Below are 14,852 nucleotides of genomic sequence, written 5' to 3' on the forward strand. Positions count from 1 at the left end.
AACACTAATTTGCGTCTGAGGATCGACACCCCCCTCCCCCATCTCCTCCTATACTTCCCAGCTTCTTTGGTAACCACTTTTCTGCTCCCTCCCTTCTTGAGATCTCCTCTAGAGTCCACCTGTGGATAAGATCACATAGTGTTAGTCTCTCTATGCCTGGCTTATATCACTTAACATAATCTCTGTTCACATACATGACAGAATCCCATTGTTTGACATTTTTTCTCTTACATTTTCCTATTTTTTTAATGTGTGTATGAGTGTTTTGCCTGCCCTGTATGTATGTGCACTGTGTAAGTGCCTGGGGCCTACAGATGTCAGAAGAAGGTGTCAGATCTCCCAGAACTATATTGCAAATGGTTTTGACCTACCATGTGGGTGCTGGGAATTGAACCTGGGTCCTCATCAAGGGTAACAAATGCTCTTAACCACTGAGCCATCTCTCCAGGCCCAAGGATCTCATTTGTTTTAATGGTGGGGTATTATTCCAGTGTGTGCATATGTGTGTGTGTATGAGAGAGAGAGAGAGAGAGAGAGAGAGAGAGAGAGAGAGAGAGAGAGAGAGAGAGAGAGAGAGATTTATCATACTTTCTTTATCAACTTATCCACTCATGGATACTCAGATTGACTCCACAGCAGCGAGGGGTATGGCAACAAACGTGAGAGTTGCAGATGTCTCTCTGATGTACTAATTTCATTTCTTCATCCCAGCAGCATTGTCAGAGCACATCTGAGCTCTACTAATTCACATCCCCAGCCACAGCAAACTAGTGTTCTGCATTCTCTGTGTGCAAAAACAAAAGCAAACTTGTTATTTGTTGGATACAAGTCCTTGTGCACCTGCATGCACAGAAGGGACAGGAAAGAGATCGGTGCTCTGCCTAAGAGCTCTGGTTCTCTGATTGATTAGGAGTACAGCTGTGAGAAAGAGGCTGTTAATCCTCTCCACTGAGTCTGCCTGTGCCCTGATACACTTTGAGTTTAGTTTCCTCCAATAGGTGTGCATTCCTGTCATGTTGTTATTTAACTGAACCCTGTTTCCCTCCCCAGTGGCCAGGTTTTATCTGCTCTTCCAAGAAGCTCCAGGCAAGTTCAACTACTTCAGAATCTTACTACAACGTATGAGGTATTTCCCCTAACTTACATTTACATTAGCACGTTTCCCCTGCGAGCATTGAGAACTGTGTTCCCCCTCCAGTCTGCCTGTGGGTATCCGGCTATCATCACACGGCCTTTGGTTTCCAGAATCAAACCTTTTCCTTTACTTGAGATATCATGGCATTACCTTGAAGCTGTAAGCATGTCAGCACAAAGCTGTTACCGTAGAAGACTGATAATATTTTGCTTGGAGAATGGTGGTTCTTAGCTAAAGGGGTAGTAGGCACATGAGCTATAAGGAAACTTTTATTAAATTGTCTGGGGCTGGGTCCAACCTCCCCAGAAGTCCAAGCTGTGGAAGATTGGCAGGCAGCAGAGAGTAAATGAGCCTATGTTTGTTAATGTGCTTTGGGGGACTAGAGATCCAATATAGGTGCAAGCAGTAAAGGGTGCTTGCTAATCATAAAGAGAAGGGAGGACGCTGGAGAAGGTGGAGGGGCCTTCACTGCACGGGGCAGACACAAGATGACCCAGTAGAATGGAGAGGCATGGTGATGGTTTTCAGACTGCAGAGAATTTCCCAGGTCAGGCAGTGGAAGCTTCACTTGAGCAAAATGGTTACCAGAAGCCCACCTCTGGGAAAAATGACCCTACGCGTAGTGTGAGGTGGCATGAGCAGCAGCCCTGGGCAGGAAGGCCTCAGCCCAGACTGTATATCACATGGGTGGCCACTAGGAGTCACCTGCACCTCTGACAGGCGCAGAGCTGGGTGGAGCATGTCCGTGACCCTCTCATAGGATAAAAATGAAGTATCTCTAGAGAAAGGATCAAAAGTCTCAATTTTTAACCACTTTGTTCTGTTCCTTGTCTATTTTTTATTTTCATTGTTTAATTAGCTTACAAAATAAACCTGAGTTCATTTTGACATTTTCACAACACATACATACATACATACATACATACACACACACACACACGTATATATATATGTGTGTGTGTGTGTATATATATGTCACAACACTGAGTTAATCTTTACATCTGCCTGGTTGGTATTCTAATAAGAGGAAAGAAAGAGAGAAAGAAAGAAAGAAAGAAAGAAAACAAACTTTGGAGAAGTGTAGTAGAATGATAAAAATGTAAATATTCAGAGGCATTAGATGAAAAAACAGGACACTAATGTGATAATAATATCAAATGCACAGAATCTTTATTAAACAAAATCAATGTGTAATCAAATGTCCTTCCTTAGAATTTCTTTTTTCTTTTAAGCTCCTGAAAGACACATCCAGCTCGGTAGTATTCATAAATGTATTCATCCCCTTATCAAATATGAAGCAGCTGGAGGGCTCCAGGTCCTGGCTGGCAGCTAGAACGGCAGTGGGTGCAAAGAGCCCCCTGCAGAATGAGTGTTTATATCACTGTGTGTGGGGTGGAGAGTGACTGAAAGGAGTCTTTGCCACAGCCCCTTTAGAGACAAGTAGCTAGATGGGCCTAGCTGCATTTGCCAATGATGTGCACGGTTCAGCTTTCCATTTGCCAATTTCCCCCCTGGAAACTGTAGGTCGTTCTCTGGCAGCCAGTGACAGCTGAATTCATCGAGAAGAAAAAGGAAGTCCACTTTTTTGTGAATGCGTCTGACGTCGACAGTGTCAAAGCCCATTTAAACGTGAGCAGAATTCCATTTAAGTAGGTATCCTTTGCTACATGTATTCAAAGCCTATGATAAGCACCTACCGTGTCTTTGACTGAGAAACAGTATAATTGGTTTGTGGGAAAATGGTGTGCATTAAAAATGGTGGTGTGGCAGCTTCTGGGACAGGCTGGTAATTAGACCTGAGACTCAATTCAGTAATTTAGTGACAAGTGGTTCAACATCTTACCACTTCAGTCGGAATTAAGACACAGTGGTCTTCCAAACCTCTCATTCATCCTCTCTCTGTGACTAATCTCTTCCTAGACCTAGTAGGCAAAACTGTCATCACTGTGAATTTAGTTGTCTACTTGTTACAATTAAAAAAAAAAAACTTACAAAAGAAACCTAAGAAAAGAAGGAAGACGTATTAGGCAGGGTTCTCTAGAGGAGCAGAGTTGGTGTGCGTGTGTGTGTGTGTGTGTGTGTGTGTGTGTGTGTGTGTAATTATGTACACATATATATTTAGTTACATATAAATACTTAATAGTAGGCACACTTGAAAAGAGTTTCATTTACTTCTATGTGCATAGACATTTTTCCTGCACACACCATATGTGTGCCTGGTGCCCACAGAACTGGAAGAGGCTATCAGAGCTCCGAGAACTAATATGTCTCAGCTGGTGTTCAGCGTCCTTTGGAGTCCTGAAAAATAGGCTCTAATACCAGTGAAGGAGTACCTCAGCATCAAGATAGATGCTCTTGTTAGTTAGAGAGACAGAAACAGAGAGGAGAAAGCAGGCAAGAAGCAATGTTCCTTTCTTCTGTGTCCTTTACATAGGTTGGCACGAGAAGGTGGGACCCAGACATAGAGTCGGTCTTCCGACCTCAAATGATTCAGACTTAAGATGAGTCTTCATACCATCCAATTAGCTACATAGTCCTCACAAATGCGTCCATCTGCTTAGGTTTTTAGTAAATTCCACATGTAGTCAAGGTGACTTTTAAGAATAGCCACCATATGGGTTGTCGTTGTGCACAATCTGTCGTGGTAGCAAAGCATGGGGGCAGGAGCCAGGCACACTGCATTTATAGTCAGAAAGCAGAAAGTAACGAGCTCTGTTGCTGGCTGGACCGTACGTAGCCCACGGAATACCTCCATCTATATTTAAGAATTGTCTTCCTGCCTCAGTTAACCTAATCTAGGAAAGTCCCTCACATGCCCAGAAACCTGTCTCTTCAGTGATTCCAGAGGCTGTGAAGTGGACAATGACCATCACCCTCTGGTAGGCATTGAGATATCTCTTTGGAAAAGGAGATGAATCTGTCATGGATTCTTTCTTCTCAAAGTTAATGAATGTTTCTGAAGGGCCAGCCCTCAACTAGAAAGAGGGTCTGACACTGGAGTTCGGCACTGCCACTTAGTCACCTGTATGATTTTGTAGAAATTATAAATGTGCAGTGGAGGGAGATAACACTGACTGCATCTTAAGTGATTCAAAGGCGTTTCAAAAATAAAAAAGCAAGTCCAGTGTACTGGAGAGGCCAGTTGCAGAGGCCATTCCCTCCTCTGGTTTTTCTGGATACGTTCTCCTTTCCTGAGCCACGAGCCAGGGTCCCCCTGCCGTCCCTTTATACTTCATAAGACGGTGGTCTGAGGTGTGCCAATGGACACCCTCTGTAAAATATGCTGGGAGAATTATTGATGATTTATTAGAGGTATTTACTGCCCCTTCCAGGAACTACACTGAGCCAACCTGCACATGGTTCCTCTTGTCCTTATAGAACTGTGCCAAGTTAATGCTGTCCCCAGAGACAGATGAAAAAAGTTTAGAGGTTCATTTATTTTATGTGCATATATTTTGCTTGCACGTATGTCTGTGCACCACATGTGCGCATTGGCCATGGAGGTCAGACGAGAGCATCAAATCCCACAGACTAGAGGTTGGGAGCCGCCATGTGGGTGGTAGGAACCTAGACTCAGTCTTCTGCTGAAGCATCCAGTGTTCTCCATTGTCTCTCCAGCCCTGGAATTTCTTTTTTTTTTAACTTACAAGGAAACTTCCCAATGTCAGCCAGTTGAAACATGGAGGCAAAAATCAACCCACTGGCCTAAATGAAGAAATTTTCATCAGTATGAGAGCTAATTCCAAATTGTTCAGCCCTATAGCTCATGGATAATTCTGGTAAAGTACTTGCCTAGTTAGTAGGTAAGCAAGCTAACAGTCTCAATTTTATCTTTCCCTGCATTTTGATTTGCAAAAGTTTGCTCAGGTTTCGTCCTGCAGAACACCTAGGTTACATCAGTGAAACACAAGAAAGAAGGGCTGTTTAGTGTGTTTCTCCCGTGTCCTTCACTGAAAACAGATATTGCTAGCGATTGAGGCAGGTGTCCATCAGGCTCTGTCTTCTAGCCAGAATACTGTTGCTGTGATAAATACCAAGACTAAAAACAACTTTAGAAGCTTATTTAATCTTGCATATTCTAGTCCGTCATTGAGGGATGTTAAGGCAGTAGCTTGAAGCAGAAGCCACGGAAGAGTGTTGTTTACTGGCTCTCTCTCAGGCTCATATTCATCAGCCTTGGTTAATATAGCCCACCTGCCTAGGGACGGTACTACCCACAGTGGGCGGGGCCTTCTTACATCAGCTAGCAATCCAAACACTGCCCCACCGACTTGCCCACATGCCAATATGGTAGAGACAGTTCTTCAGTTGAGGTTCCTTCTTCGCGGTTATGTCAGGATGGCAACCAAGATGAGCTATCACAATTTTCAGAGAAAACACACCGACGAATCCCAGTCCAGAAATAGAGCTATTGGTAGAGAAGGATGAGATCTAGGCAGTTCTGAAATCATGCCTCACGCCCTCTTCCCAGTGTCCACGGGGCTCTGCTAATAGGGTCTGTGGATTCATCTTGTCTCCACACACCGCTGTGTTGTTCTACCTGCTGCACTGCTGTCAATCTTCCCATAAGCACACATACCACGCCTGCAAGGGGCCCTGTGAGAAGGCCAGCACTGTGCTTGGAAACTGCTCACCTTCTGCTTCCTCATCAGCGTTCTGATGAACAACGTGGAGGAGCTAATTCAACAGCAGACTTTCAATGACACGGTCAGCCCCCGCGCCTCCGCTTCATACTACGAGCAGTATCACTCGCTAAATGAAGTAAGTCACCTCGCCATTCCTCAAAGGTACTGTGTTCTCTCACCCAGCATTGCCACTTCAACCATGAGGAATTACCGAAGAACCATAACCAGCAGAGGAGGTTTGTTTTGATTTTTTCTTTTCTGGTCCAGTCTATTTGGAGTTCTGTAGGCTTCTTGTATGTTCATGGGCATCTCTTTCTTTAGATTTGGGAAGTTTTCTTCTATAATTTTGTTGAAGATGTTTGCTGGTCCTTTGAGTTGAAAATCTTCATTCTCATCCACTCCTATTATCCGTAGGTTTGGTCTTCTCATTGTGTCCTGTATTTCTTGGATGTTTTGAGTTAGGATCTTTTTGCATTTTACATTTTCCTTGATTGTTGTGCCGATGTTCTCTATGGAATCTTCTGCACCTGAGATTCTCTCTTCCATCTCTTGTATTCTGTTGCTGATGCTCGTATCTATGGTTCCAGATTTCTTTCCTAGGGTTTCTATCTCCAGTGTTGCCTCATTTTGGGTTTTCTTTATTGTGTCTACTTCCCTTTTTAGGTCTAGTATGGTTTTGTTCAATTCCATCATCTGTTTGGATGTGTTTTCCTGTTTTTCTGTAAGGACTTCTACCTGTTTGATTATGTTATCCTGTTTTTCTTTAAGGATTTGTAACTCTTTAGCAGTGTTCTCCTGCAATTCTTTAAGGGATTTTTGTGCTTCCTCTTTACTGTCTTCTACCTGTTTACCAGTGTTCCTTTGTATTTCTTTAAGTGTGTTATTAAAGTCCTTCTTGAAGTCCTCTACCATCCTCATGAGATATGCTTTTAGATCCGTGTCTAGCTTTTCCGGTGTGTTGGGGTGCCCTGGACTGGGCGAAGTGGGAGTGCTGGGTTCTGATGATGGTGAGTGGTCTTGGTTTCTGTTAGTAAGATTATTACGTTTACCTTTCGCCATCTGGTACTCTCTGGGGTTAGTTGTTGTCGTTGTCACTGTTTAAAGATTGGAGCAGAAGCTGTGTTCCACTCACCAGCAGTCTCAAAATCCTGTGGCGGGGGTCGTGGGTAGCTGGCGGGTGTCAGCCGACCCTGCACTCTAGCTACCCCGGTGCTGGTCTGGCCGGAAGAGGCCTGTGGTCCTACTCAGGCCGGTTTTCTGCTTCCCTAACTAATGCAGTCTCAGGTCCCGCGCGCAATTGGATTGGAGCAGAAGCTGTGTTCCACTCACCAGAAGTCTTAAGATCCTGTGGCGGGTGTTGTGGGTAGCTGGCGAGTGTCAGCTGACCCTGCACCCTAGCTACCCCTGCGCTTTTCTTGTTTTGATTTTTTTAATCACACTTAGGTTGATTAGATGCTGGTAATTCATCCTTTTACTGATGTCTCCTCTGGGAAGGTTGCCCCCATATTTGATAAACTGGCTCTCTATCAGCATGCAAGTCTAAGGCTGAGAGTATCTGTCATTTCTGGGGATAATAGGGAAGAAAATATTGAATGCTAATAACAACAGAAAATAAAGAATAGGACTGTTACATTGAAACTGTCCAAAAACATTGTAATTGTTCATGTCTCTTTAAATCATTATCTGAATTTCAGTCCTTTTTATGAAGATTTCTTTAAATTTTTTATGTATATGAATGTGAGTGGTCTATTTGTACATATGGCTGCATAAGAATGGGCATCAGACAGAACAGGACATCATATCCCATTATAGATGGTTATAAGCCAACATGTAGGTGCTGGGAATAGAACTCAGAACCTCTGGAAGAGCAGTCAGTGTTCTTAACCACTGAGCCATCTCTCCAGCCCTTTGAATTTTATTCTTCACAATCACCAGATTACTTCATAGAATTAAAGTGATATATTACCTTATATTTAAATGTTACAATGAATGCATTTTATCCTTCTGGGTAGGAGCCTTTAAATCAGGATATCTTTGACTGGGTGCCTAAAAATTGGCAGGAACCACAACTGAGACTTGGATAATAAGAATCAATTTTATCTTTCATCTTTGAAATCATCCATTTCTTTCCAGTTGGCTAACCCAGAACTCAGACTGCTTCCAGAACCTATGTGCCTGGCTGACTTATGGGGCTGTTACATTTTCACACCCTACATTATTTCCCTTTAGCATCCTACATCTATCTGTTCTACATAGGGCACTTCCCACTAGCAACTATCACCAGCAATGTGAGACAAACGTGGTGCAAAGAGGCAGGGGGGGCTTGAAAAGCAGAAGATGCCCATGATGCCACTGTGTTGAGTTTGATGGGCAGAGGGAAATACATTATTTAATGATTTAATACATTATTAAATCATTTTTTCCCAGACAGTTCTGTTGGCTTATCATATTCCCATGAAAGACTTGGAATGGCAAACACACACCATGGCTGTGCTCCTGTGCGAAGGATTCCATAGCAAAAATGACACAGACTGTCTAGACATGTATTGGCTCATGTTTCTGGAAGCAAGAAGTCCAAGATCAAAGTGTTGGCAGGGTTGAGTTTTCTTCTGAGGCTTCTTTCTTTGGCTTGGAAATAGTTGTTCACTTTCTTCCAATGCTGTTCTAGTTTGCTTTCTCCTGCTCTGATAAACACCACGACCAAAAGCAACCTGGGGAGAAAAGGGGTTTTCCTTGTGCCACACAGAACTACCTGCTCAGGGATAGTGTGCGTGCGTGCATGCACACACATGCACACACACACACACATGTACATGCACACTCACATGCACCCCCAGTGGGCTAGGCCCTCCTCTATTGTTTTAGCATGAAGAAAATGCCCCCATGTATTTGTCTACAGCCAATTTGATGGAGACATTTTGCTCTGAGTTTCCTCTTCCCAGATAACTCCAGCATATGCCAAGTTGATGTACAATCCTCCTGGACATGTGGCTTTCCTTCGTACATCCCCACATACCTCCTTCGTCTTAATCTCCCCTTCTTTTAAGGGCAGTAGTCAGAGTGATCAGATCAGTGTCTCCCGTGAACTTCATCATAGACACAAGCTATGCTACTAAGCATCAGGACTTCAATTGAGGAAATACACTAGCCCATCACCATGGTATTTCAAAAAATATTCTAAACTTCCCTTCCCCCTACTCCAAATCCTTTCTAAGAGATTCCTGGGAAATACGGTACTTTTACTCTCAGGAAGTTCTTTTATCCTTCACCTACTTATGACAACCTCATCATAACCACACCAGATGGCCTAGTAAGTTCATCAATGAAGCTGGCTTCGAAGCGGTGGGAAAAAATATGCCGAATCACCAGTACTACAGCATTGATTAGTCCATGTAGTAGTTTTCTCATACATATTCACCCCCATATAACTAATGTAGGAAATAGAATTTTAGTGAATAACCCTTTGGTGGTTAAATCTCTGGCACCTTAGAAACCAAGTTGGAATTTGGTGATTGGCCTTCCAGGAACACCTTTGTCCCCAGCATACATACAAGAGTTCACAACGTCCTTGCTGATTGTCCCATGACCACCAGTCAGGGTTGCTGTGTGAAACCTTCACTAGGAAAGTTCACAGAGATAAAACCAGAGAACTGATCATTGTGAGTTCACTGGGTCCAAGACTACCAACAACGTTGGTCTGCCCCAGCCATGTCCTATCAGATGCTAATTCAGTATCTGCTGGACAGGGGATGCTAAAGTCAGCCCCAGAACTTATTTTTCTTCCCATTGTAGTTTGGATAGACCCTCAGATTCCTCTGAGCTCCTGAGCTGAGAGTGAGACCACCGCTTGGGGTGGAGTTTCTTTCTTCATACCCATATTTACCTTTTGTGGTCACCACAGCCTCATTAGGTTTATGGCGAAGCAATCGTGTTGACATTTGGCTCACTGATTCAGCTAGATTGGTTGGTCAGTAAGCTCCAAGGGTCTTCCTGCCTCTGTCCCTCCTGACATACTCCCCCTTCCCTAGTGTTAGGATTATACATGCATGCTACAGTGCTCAAGTTGTACATGGGTACTGGAGATCCAAACCCAGGTTCTCACACTTGCTCAGCAACCACTATAGCAGCAGTAATCTCCCCAGCCCTGAATTCCTTTTTTTAAGCCACATAATGTGAGCTCCAGAGTGCCCGGAAGAAGGACCTAGGACCTCACAAAGAGAGACAAGAGTCTTAATGTCATAAGTGTCTAAAACAGTGATTCTCAACTTTCCTAATGCTGCAAGCCTTTAATATAGCTTCTTATGTTGTGGTGGCCCCATAAAATTGTTTGTGTTGCTACTTCACAACTGTAATTTTGCTAGTTATGAATTGTAAATATTTTTTGGAGTTAGAGGCTTGCCAAAGGGGCTGCAACCCACAGGTTGAGAACCACTGCTCTAAAATGAGTGGAGTGGGGCATAGTGGCTCAATCCAATAACCTCAGCCTTCAGAAGGCAAAGGCAGGAAGATAGTAAGTTCAGTGCCAGCCTGGGAGTTACATAGTGAGATCTTGTCTCAAAAAAACAATGACAAAAGCCCCAGGCATAGCTCAGTCATAGCTCAGTGGCAGAGTGCTTGTCTCTTATGTACAAGGCCCTGAATTCCATCCTACGTACCAGAAAATGAATAACAAATAATGTCTGGGCTGGAGAGATGGCTAAGCAATTAAGAGCACCGGCTGAGCTTTTCCTGTAAGCGGCCAGAGGTGACCTGTGAAGATGGTTCGCTACTCTCTTGACCCAGAAAACCCCACAAAGTCATGCAAATCAAGAGGTTCAAACCTTCGCGTTCACTTTAAGAACACCCCAGGGAACTGTCCAGGCCATCAAGGGTATGCAAATCCTCAAAGCCACCAAGTATCTGAAGGATGTCACTTTATTTTTGTTTTTGTGTTTTTAAAAGATTTATATATTTTCTTTTATTTATACGAGTACACTGTAGCTGTTTTCAGATACACCAGAAGAGGGCATCAGATCCCATTACAGAAGGTTGTGAGCCACCATGTGGTTGCTGGGAATTGAACTCAGGACTTCTGGAAGAGCAGTCAGTGCTCTTAACCTTTGAGCCATTTCTCCAGCTCAGGATGTCACTTTAAAGAAGCAATGTGTACCGTTCCAGTGGTATAATGGTGGAGTCGGTAGGTACACCCAGGCCAAACAGTGGAGCTGGACATAGGGACAGTAGCCAAAAAAGAGTGCTGAATTTTTGCTGCTCATGCTTAAAAATGTGGAGAGCAATGCCGAACTTAGGGTTTAGACGTAGATTCTCTAGTCATTGAATACATCCAGGTGGACAAGGCACCTAAGATGTGCCGACAGACCTACAGAGCTCATGGCCGGATTAACCCATACGTGAACTCCCCCTGCCACATTGAGATGATCCTCACTGAGAAGGAACAGATCGTTCCAAAGCCAGAAGAGGAGCTTGCACAGAAGAAAAAGATACCCCAGAAGAAATTGAAGAAACAAAAACTCAGCCTGGGAATAAATTCGGCATAAAATAAATGCAGATAAAGTAAAAAACAAACAAAAAACCCACCACAGACAAAAGATAAAAAGAAGCCAATGATCTCCACGGCCACATTTTAAAGATTAACTCTTTGCTCTCTGCTTCTTAGAGCTGTCTCGATATTTTTCCTAATGCTTAGAATTCACCAAAATTCTGCTTTTATTCGTTTTCAGCAGAGGAAATATAGAACCCCGAGTGTTTTCGCTTGTTCGGTTCATCTAGATGCTGATAATAGAGAGGTGTCCTGTACCCGAGGAAGCTGCCTATCCCCGTGGTCAGGGACGTCCTTTGAACTTGTCCCATGACTAACTTGTGGCTTCTGTTCACACAGATCTATTCCTGGATAGAAGTTATAACTGAACAGCATCCTGACATGCTCCAGAAAATCTACATCGGATCATCATACGAGAAGTACCCGCTTTATGTTTTAAAGGTATGTGAGGAGAGGCATTTGCAGGGTGGGGGTCGAAGATTAACTCTCCAATGGTGTTTGTTATGACCTCTGCTTTTTTTGTTGTTTTTCTTCAGGAAGTATTTTTTTTTATTTGAAGTGCATCTTACATTTAATATCCAGATACTTAGGAGTAAATTATCTTTAACATTTTTTTCTTGAGTAACGAGTTTATAAGACTGAAACTCAGCTCTAGAGTCCAACTCACCCGAGTCCATGGTACATTAGACAACTAGACAAGCCACTTTTTGTGGGCTTCAGCTGCTATATCCATAAAACAAAGGGATAGTCTGGGCTACTCTACAAGCTCTTGTGTTGTTTGTATCACCACCTCCTTGGATTGGCCAGGAGAGATTGTGTGTTGAGTTGTTCTTGAACAAGCAGGACTCTAGCTTTTGAAACCAAAGTAGGAGCTGTGTCACCAAACCAGGTAAGGGCAGAGACTGGGGACATACTGCAGCCGCAGCTCCAGCTCCCCTCCCCCCATGGGGTTATTTACTCTCAGTTGCAAAATCTTGTGGGAGAGAATTGAATTTTTAAAAATTAGTTACAAAAAATAATTTCAGGATATGGAACTACAAAGAGTAATAGAAATGGATGAATATGTAGAGTAACAAAGACGAGAAGAAAAGAGAATTAAATATTGCCATCTATGCCATTCTAGGAGGGCTTCTTTTCCAACCCTGTAGTTAACAATATCCAAATAAAGGAGAGAGGATCATTGCCTTGGATGGATGGCATCTTTGAATAAATCATGCTTGAGTGGAGTGTGAATCCTGGAGAAGCTGTAGGCGTCATGACCATGATCACATGTCCTTTTACACTTGCCAATTCCGTAGTTCTGTTTTCTCCCATGCTCTCTCCCTTAAAAATTAAAGAGAAGCTCTGGAGAAATGTAATTCGTAGGAAAATACGTTTGCTGTAGCGGTATAGGATTGGTATATCATAACTGCAAATAGGTAAGCCCTTCAGTCACTCAACGGTAAGACGTTGACTTGGGATCTCAGGTTCAATCTGCCCTGGACAAGAGCTTTCAGTGCAGACTCAAGGCAGAGATGAGGAGCACTGGGTTCCTCTGGCGACTGAGTTAGTTAATCAGATTAGTGTCATGGGAATTGTCACGAGGTGCCCACCCGTGACGCTTTCTGTACATCTCAGAACTGGATGTCTGGAAGCTGAATGGCTACACGAGAAAAATCATGCATCCTGGTGGTTGTATCAAGGTTTACTCTCACTTACCTGAGGGTGTGCAAGCAGTGTGAGGCTCTGCAGACCCACAATGTTGTTAGTGTTGGAAGCAGTGGGCAGTTTATCCCTAAAGCTGAAGTACATAGATATGAATGAATGAATGAATGAATGAATTATCAAGTAAGACAGCTAACCTGGACAAGTAAGGACTTTCCTGACACTGACCAGATGGAGTCATCCATATCTATTTGATTAGATAATCAAAGCATTAAATTAGATAACGATCATCATTGGTCATTTTTCTTTCCCTCTTATTTAGATATTGCTAACTGCAGGTTGGGAAAGGAAACCTTCCGAGAATGGTGTAGATGATAATATTTGCTCCGTTTTCTTCTTCTTTCAGTGACTTGGCATATTTGTTTGGATTTATAATTCTCCATTTTCTCCATATAAGTTAGGGGACCTGTAGAGCTGGCTCAGTGGTAAAGACCCAGATTCGACTCCTAGAGCACACATAGTAGCTCACTAACCATTTGTAAACTCTAGTCTCAAGGAATTCAACCTTCTCTTTTGGCCTCTGAGGCACACACATGATGTGAGCATGCATGCAGGAAAAAACATTCCTAAAAATAAAAGAAAAATAAAGAAAATGGTTTTAGGTAAAAAAAAAATTGTGATTGATTTTGGAAATGTTTTTGAGAGTTCTTTTTCGTTGATAATTTCATGCGCTTCACAAGAGCCTCTCCTCCATTCACACTGGTATTTTTAGCTGGCTTGACCTTGAGAGTCCATCTAAAGACATTAAAGGTTGTCACTGTGTACAAACTGGTTATTCTTGCTGCACAGAATCGACACTTTTACCATCTCTCCATCCTGTGTGTCAGGTCAGAGCCTCTGCCCCTAACCTAATGGTATCAGATATCTGAATCAGCTGGTTATGTGTTCATCCTTTGGGGACTGAAGTGAAGAGATAGTATGTGCATTAAAAGTGTACTCCCTGGGGAAATCTGAGGGAGTTTGTGTTTCTGAAGTCTCTCTCTTTCCTGCAGACAACAGACCACCAGCAAGCACTGTTTACCTCTGAGGAGTAAAGACATACTTAAAGCAACTGTTCTCTGCTTCTCTTTCTGTCTGTGGTGTCTATGATGAGCAGGAGCAGGAGGACTTTAACAGTCTGGCTTCAATATCACTCCCAGCTCACATGTGTCAGATCTAGGCAGCTGCCCCTTCCATCTCACTGGCTTTGAAATTTACTTGGGAGAATGTTCAAAAGAACAGTGTATATGCGGTAAGACCACTGAAGGGCAAAGTAAAAGAAAAGAAAGCATGAGGATACATCCTTTGTGTTGCATTTTTATTTCTGTGTGCACACACAGGTCTCAGGAAAGGAACAAAGAATCAAAAATGCCATCTGGATCGACTGTGGAATCCATGCCAGAGAATGGATTTCACCTGCTTTCTGTTTGTGGTTCATAGGCTACGTAAGTACTTCCCATAGGCTAGTGTTTTTTCCACTGGGATCCAAGATCACTGGAGTCAGAATCCCTGGATTATAGTTAAGCTGCATTTCCGTATATCATACACTGGCCTTCTTGGTTCATGTCTTACAAGTGACGCTTGGAAAACTGTAGTGTCCACACCGAATGATAACTATGAAACAACACACTATTAAGTGATAAGCTTCCTAAGTAGAAAAGATATTTGAAGCAATTATCTGTTTGGTCCTAATCATCATCACCATCACCATCATCGTCATTATGGTTTGAACTGTCTGGACATCCTTTGCCACATCCCATCCTTGGGATCAGAACATGAAGCAAACACTTACAGAGCAGATAATGCTTCCCCATGTGTCATAGTAATTAATAATAATACCTCTGTCCCTGAAGAAGCAGTTGTCATTAAG

General features: G+C 43.0%; 1 protein-coding gene across 1 annotated transcript in view; it reads left to right on the forward strand.

Annotated features, from left to right (window-relative positions):
- Positions 1-14,852, forward strand: part of Cpb2 (carboxypeptidase B2) — a 40,921-nt gene that overhangs the window by 12,723 nt on the left and 13,346 nt on the right. The window contains exons 2-6 of the mRNA XM_021181993.3: positions 1,051-1,126; positions 2,660-2,784; positions 5,788-5,896; positions 11,639-11,740; positions 14,323-14,427. Of these exons, the coding sequence (XP_021037652.1) occupies positions 1,051-1,126; positions 2,660-2,784; positions 5,788-5,896; positions 11,639-11,740; positions 14,323-14,427 (517 nt within the window). The remainder of the gene's footprint in view (positions 1-1,050; positions 1,127-2,659; positions 2,785-5,787; positions 5,897-11,638; positions 11,741-14,322; positions 14,428-14,852) is intronic.

This window comes from Mus caroli, unplaced genomic scaffold (genome assembly GCF_978045245.1).
Source record: "Mus caroli unplaced genomic scaffold, Mus_caroli_1 scaffold_12, whole genome shotgun sequence".
In the NCBI taxonomy this organism is placed as follows: domain Eukaryota; kingdom Metazoa; phylum Chordata; class Mammalia; order Rodentia; family Muridae; genus Mus; species Mus caroli.